This window comes from Limulus polyphemus, unplaced genomic scaffold, assembly GCF_000517525.1.
Source record: "Limulus polyphemus unplaced genomic scaffold, Limulus_polyphemus-2.1.2 Scaffold6248, whole genome shotgun sequence".
Lineage (NCBI taxonomy): Eukaryota > Metazoa > Arthropoda > Merostomata > Xiphosura > Limulidae > Limulus > Limulus polyphemus.
The window spans coordinates 25055-32491 of record NW_013671858.1 but is presented as its reverse complement, the minus strand read 5'-3'; the positions used below and the strand labels follow the sequence as shown (position 1 = coordinate 32491).

Sequence of the window (7437 nt, the reverse complement as noted above, 5' to 3'; positions counted from 1 at the left end):
GATTGACAGAATTTGTTGCCACAACAAACTATATCACTCAAATTAAGATTGACAGAATTTGGATAGTAACAAATTCTATCAATCTTAATTTGAGTGATATAGTTTGTTGTGGCAACAAATTCTGTCAATCTTAATTTGAGTGATATTTGTTGAGGCAACTGTAGGAATAACACATTACTATGTTGTGTAATTACACCACAGACAGTTGATGTGGTGTAGGAATAACATTACTGTGTTGTGTAAAAAAATACAAACAGCTGATGTGGTGTAGGAATAACACATTACTATGTTGTGTAATTACACCACAAACAGTTGATGTGGTGTAGGAATAATACATTTCTATGTAGAGAAATGAAGTCAAGTTTGAGCAGACAGACAAGTTATTAGATACTATGGATTTCATTATGTAATTATTCATAAAATTTGCTCAGTAACATATTGTGGATACCACCTTAAACAAAGAACATTCATTCTGCTCTACCTTAAATGGAAGCACGTTGATCAGCTGAACTAGTCTGACAATCAGAGGCTTAAATTTAGCAGCACAATTGTACATACCAATGAGAAAATAATTTTACAAAATCCTTTTGTAAAAGTATCAAGCTTTACACATTCTTTTATTAAAACTGTTGTGCTTGTTGAAATGTTCTGAATTTTTAGGATGAACTTTGTGTTTAATGATATTATAAAGCTAGTGAGAAAATTTGTATTTTTGCTAATATAAATATATATCTGTGCATATTGGTTCTGATACTCATCTTATTTTAGACAGGTTTGAATTTTTTAATTAATTTTTGTACTTTTTCCTAAATTATAATCATATGCTAAATACAGTATGTATTTTTTTTTTGTCATTCTCTCTCCCTTGTTTATGGTTTCAATTTTATGTATAGACGCTTGTGGCGTCACCTAGTGGTACCAATTCAAAGGATTGGGAATCAGAACTGTTCTGTCAGTCAGCTTTATCTCTCTTCATCTGTGGACTGTAGCAGCTGCTTGACTTTTCCTAAGCATAATTCTTACCTTCGTCCTCTGTTACCCCATTCTGTGACTAACCTTGAACCTGTAGCCTTAGATGAGTCCAAACTTATTGGTGTCATGACTGGAAGACAACGCATGCCTCGTTACCATAGTGCTCCAATGCTGTAAGTCTAGATGTGTACCAGAGTATAGTATGCAGTGAAGACAAATCTTGTTCCAAATGACACCCTTTGCATGCTTCCCTCTGTTATTGTTGGCACTTGTATCTGTGATTTAACTAAATAACTGCAATCACATTGTGATAATATGGTTTAATACAACTGGTACGATGTTTTCTAATGTACTGCTCTAGCCAAAAATCATTGTGCAATAATCTGATCTGGTTCCTACCAACCTTATTTGATATTAATTTGAAGGTGGTCATGTTTTAGTATGTATGAGCTAGTATAAAAAGGATTTAATAGCATGAAAATAGTAATACCTGCTGTTTTGAATGAAGAACATGCATGTAAAATGTTTGGAATGTGAAAAAAAGAAGGTAGAGATGAAGAGAAAGAAAATATGTAAAACGTTATTTGAAGAATATTCTTTAACAACTTCTAGATTCTTGCGATGTAACTGAGCAGCAAGTGCCTGAAAAGGAACTACTTACAGATGGTATAAGCTTTTACTTTGTGTTCTAGCCATTCTGTTTTGTTGCATTGCACTAGTTTATAGCAGCAAGCAATCCATTTCAGCTGATGAATGTATTTTCTTTTATCACCAACATAGTCAAAGAAATTTCACACTAGATTTTCTTGTAATTAATTTTTTGTTTAACATTTCTTGCAATTCTTGTACCTAGCAACATGAAGAACACATCAACAAGAACCTTGAAGACAGCTATGCCAAGATGACGATTAGAGCAGCCCACGAGTCAGCAGCCGTCCCCTCAGTCAAGCCTCAGTACCTGTACATCCTCCCGCTCATGCCGTCGCCGCCCATCCTCTTCCCGTCTCTTCCCTCAGTCAGATATCAGCACATCTAGTTCTTTCAACTTATGTCAACACCAACCCTCAAAATCAGCTCCATTGGGTGTAAGTACCGATGAGTTGGGGAATGTTTATCTTAGCAGGATGGTTAAACGCAGGCCCCAGTCGTTCCTTAAATCATCTAAACCTAGCAGTCCTGAGATAGGAGGTAAAACTAAACATTCCTGCTCTGGGAAGCCCAAAAAAAGAACTTTACAATCGAATGTATCCCCTGCTATCAAAGTAGCAAAACTTAAGGGTAGGAAAGGATGTCAAGTTCAAAACAAACATTGAATTTGTGCCTTCAGTTCAATGAGTATGAGGGGGAAGGGATTGCACAATAATTAAGAGTTACAGTTTTAAGAAATTGTATAGTCTAATTCTTACAATGTTTATGTTAACCTTTTGTTTTATTAGACTTTTTATAGCCTTTTTATGATTTTATGAGTATATATATATATAATGTACACTAACTTTAAACAGACATATGTAGTGTCAGTGCTAAAAAAGACTCCCACACTTAACTTAAGCTTACACAATTTAATCTATGTAACAGTAGATAGTTTTCATTTATGTTAATATGTTTATTCTGTAGTGCCAGGTACAGTTCTAATAACTGAATAAGCAAAAATAGTGAATCTCTGTCACCAGAAATATTAATTATTTGAATCTATAGAAAACTTGAAATCTGAAAGAAACATTTCTTTGTGTTCTCATCAGCTGTTAATGAAATTCAAATCAATTATTCTGGAAAGTTTTAACTGTGTATTGTATATAGTTGTGTTTCGATAAGATTCTTGCCTAGTGTGTAAGTCGAGAATTATTGCATACAAGATTATGTAAAGCTTACGTAAAGAAAGTGGTTAAATTTAATCACTAGCAACTTCAGAGTTTTGTGACCAAAAAAAAAAAAGTTATTCGTCTTCACAGAATAAAGCTAGAATGTTGTTTTATTCATCAGAATTTAAAATATTGGTAGTTTATTGTTATAATGATCTGTATTAGCCTTGGTGATTGCCTGCGAGATATTCACGTACGCTATGTGTATACCTTTTTGTTGTGTTATATTGTACAAGTTGTTACATCATATTCTCTTACAATTTTTATGATTCAAAAAGTTCTTATAATGTAAGACGAGATAAAATTTTATTTCTACATGTGTAGCTAATGTCAAAAGTTTTTTGTTTTGGTTGCTTGAGCAAATGCATGCACTGAACTGGTTTGTTCCATTCACTTCTGGTAAAGATTTGGTCTTGAGAGTATAATTTCCTGCCAGTCATTAAGTGGTGGAGTTTAGAAAGTTTTTCGGGTGGCCATTTTATTCTAAACCGCATGATCTAAAATTTAAAATAATTCTCATGTTGAAGTTAGCAGAGTACATGAGATTAAGTCAAATGATAATACTCAAAAAAAAGGAAATTAGTTAAATACTAAATATTAAAAACTTGGTAATACCAAAAACATCTTTAATATGGACATTTTGGAATTTCATAAATTCCATCATCAGCTTTAGTATCTCAAAAAAAAGTTAGTTCATAATATTTGATCTACAAAAAAATAACATTAGCACCAAGCAAGTTTTCACATCTAGTCGGAAGTTTGGAAAGAAGAGACTTAAATGGTAACGAATTGGAATGTACAATAAAATGTGTGGCATACACGTGTTTAATAAATAACATTGTTAAGAGAGACTATTATAGAATTGGTCTAAGATATAAACCATTTTTATTTATTTTTGGTAAGCCATACATACAACCAAGGTGAGAACCTGTAGGATAAAAATGGTTTACCCCTCAGACCTATTCTATCTACTCTTGGTCCCCACACCTACAAACTCGCTAAATATCTTGTATCTGCATTAAGTTCACTGACTAATAACGAATTTACTGTTAAAGATTATGTTTTCTTTGCTCAAGAGATATTTAAATTTCCTAATGCAGACCAATTCATTAGGGCCAACTTTGATATTCAGTCCTTGTTTACTAACATCCTACTTGAGGAAACAATTAATGTAATTATTAAACAGTTATTCCCTACCAGAAATTTCTACACTCTAACTTTAATCAAGAAAAATTTCAACAATTTTTTAAATTGGCCCTCAAGAACAATCACTTTGTGTTTAATGGTCATCTTTATGACCAGATGAATGGGATCACCTCTAGGTCCGACCTTTGCATTTTTGTCTATGTTATTACAAACTTCAATGGCTGGATAATTGTCCCCTTTATTACAAACCAGTATTATATAGAAGGTACATTAAAGATACTTTTCTACTCTTTTACAACGCTGATCACACCAAGACATGTTTAGAATACCTAAACACACAACATTCGTGTATAAACTTTACATGTGAGATAGAATAAAACAATAACTTTTATAGACATCCAAGTAAACAAAATAAACTATCTCTTTACCACATCTGTAAGAAAACATTTACTGGTTTAAACACTCCTTTCGACAGTTTCATACCAGGCTCTTTCAAACAGAACCTTGTTCTAAATTTTCTAAACAGTTTGTATAATATATGTTCTGACTACTTCTGTCTTCAAACATTCATGACATATTACAAAGTAATTGTTATCCCCTTAATTTCTTACACTTTATCACACGAACATTTTTAACAAATAAAGTAGAACCTACCGAAAAGCCACACACTGTCTCAAAATATCCACTAGTTCTTATCATTCCTTTCATTGGCAAACAAAGTTTTAAATTCAAATATCAAATTCAAAAAATAATCAAAATATATAATACCCACAAATTAAGCTACATTTAGTATTTACGTCAACATTTAGAATTAAAAATATGTTTAAAACTAAAGACGTTCTACTCATTCCTATGCACTCATGTTTGGTATATAAAGTGTGTGTGTGTATATATATATATATACACACACACACACTTGAGATAGCTGTAAAGCTATCTATATTGGTAAAACTACATGTCACCTACAAATATGTGCATGCGAGCACATGGGAATTTCAGCAAGAAGTGGATTTAAACTAATTAATCCACCTGAGTCTTGTATGTGGTTGTACAGTGAGAATAACAACCACCCCCCTACTACTAGAAAACTTTAAAATTCTTGACTCCAGAACCACAGATACAAAAACAGTTTATTAAGAAAGTCTCTACATTTTCAATGATTACCCAACACTAAATAATAATATCAACTCTTCCCTGTTGTCATGAATGTAATCAATTCCAAATTATGTGTTTTTATTTCATATTTATTATTATTTTAAAGATACAGTGTTTATTTTTATATTTAAGCCTTTCACTGTAATAGTTTCTCTTAATGTTATTTATTAAACATGTATGCCGTACATTTTTATCATACATTCTGTTATATTGTTACTGTTTAAATCTGTTCTTTTTAAACTTCGGATTGAATACGAAAAATCGCTCAATGCTAATGTTGTTTTTTGTAGTTCGAAGATTATGAACTAACTTTCTTTTTGTGATACTAATGCTGATGATGGAATTTAAGGAAATCTCGAAACTTTCATAGTAAAGATTTTTTGGTATTATCATGTTTTTAATATCTATTATAGAACTTTGTTTTCCACCTGGTGAATTAGTTAAGTACTACTTCTTTACAACTTATTCAAGTATGAAAGCACACAGTCTGGTTGACTAGAACAGTTTCCATATGATAGGTTTAAATAGTATTTTATCAAATGTTATCATTTTAGCTTTAGGGATGGTGTTATGTAGTGTAGCCATATTTTAAAAATCACTGAAACTTTATGAATCAAAGAAGCAAGATGATTTGCTTATTCTTGGTTATAATGTGAGAGTGAGTGTTGCTGTGTTGGTACAAGAAGTGAAATAGTAAGCTTTGAGTTGTGTGATTTGACTGTTGTGTGTACAAGCATACAGCTGAGAAACCAAAATTTTCATATACAATAGGCATAACACATACAGACATGTACAAATTATACTGAAGTATTAAAGCAAGTGCAGTAGACCTTTTCAGACATTGTGACCTTATTGTTTTCTTTTAATTAGTGTCTGTCATATTGGATAGCAATGCAGTGAAAAAAACTTGAAAATGTCTTTCCACTGTGTTTGGCTGAACCAATAGACAAGGTTCAGCACTGGGAATGTCTTTTTAAGATTCCTAGCTGACTTAAAAAAGAAATTCAATAGGGGTTATTACTTCAGTTATGAGACAAAATTGGCAACCTTCACAGTATTTCCATATCTGCAGTGCATATTTTGTGAAAAGTATCAAAATAAATCTGTTAAGTAATATTTGTATAAATTCAGACTTTTATCATTAAATATGTGTATAAGTATCATCACTATTTATTAATTATTGAAGCTACTGATATTTGATAAGGGCACTATGGAGTAATGTATGTAATTATGGTGACACAGGTTTTGTTGTTAGATTAGGCCACGGCCAGTCAGACACCACTGTGTCATAATCACATCACAGTGAAATAAATACTAATGCTTGATACTGGTGACAACATGTTTTATGTGATAAAGAAAAGTAAAAACTTATAGCAGATACAAAAACATAAACTGTAATCTTTTACTTTCATCCTACTACAAAGAACTTATACCTACCAAAGTTTTGATAGCATTTCATACTTCATGGGTTAAGCTGCTGGTGGAATAACAAGATACACATAAATATCAATATCTGGGGACTAGTCATTGTTTGATTTTACATCAACTCACCGGCATGAATAGTTGTCCAAGCCAGTTGTAGAATTACATATGAATTGAAAGCAAAAGATTCATCCTTATAAAGTTCTCTCAATTTTACTTTCATAAATCATCGTGGCATAATTTTCAAGAATTAGAGCGTATTTACTCAGCTTTATTGCAAATAAAGACACTAAATGTTGGAGGGCTTGACATTGAAAATGGCAGATGCCAATGTTGTGTTTCCCATAAGTCTTGTGATCTGGAAAGGTCTATTGAGCCTGTGAATTACATTTAACAGATGCGACTACTCTATAAATAGAACTAAATATACTCTTAAATTGTATTGTATAATATGTATTTCTTTTTAATTATTGATCATGCTATCACAAATGGAATTTCTGTTTAAATTTTTACATTTATGTAATGCTGACTAGAGCATAGTACACATATTTATAAGTTAATAAGTGACTGTGAACACCAGAGAATCTTGTAACATGGTTAATTTTCTCAACATTTCAGCTTTCTGCCCTCTTCAGGAGCATGCAATTTCTGTAGTGAATTCTATCAATCTTAATTTGAGTGATATAGTTTGTTACAGTAACAAATTCTATCAATCTTAATTTGAGTGATATAGTTTGTTACAGCTGATGTGGTTACTGTGTTGTGTAATTACACTACAGTGTGTTATTCCTACACCATACCAGCTGGTTGTGTTTTTTACACAACACAGTAATGTATTATTCCTACACCACATCAGCTGTCTGTAGTGTAATTACACAACACA

At 31.9% G+C, this 7437-nt stretch overlaps 1 protein-coding gene across 1 annotated transcript in view; it reads left to right on the top strand.

Annotated features, from left to right (window-relative positions):
- Nucleotides 1–7291, top strand: part of LOC106473524 (dual specificity protein phosphatase CDC14A-like) — a 25267-nt gene extending 17976 nt beyond the window's left edge. The window contains exons 8-9 of the mRNA XM_022401945.1: nucleotides 894–1145; nucleotides 1826–7291. Of these exons, the coding sequence (XP_022257653.1) occupies nucleotides 894–1145; nucleotides 1826–1877 (304 nt within the window). The 3' untranslated portion in view covers nucleotides 1878–7291. The remainder of the gene's footprint in view (nucleotides 1–893; nucleotides 1146–1825) is intronic.
- Nucleotides 7292–7437: the final 146 nt, after the last annotated feature.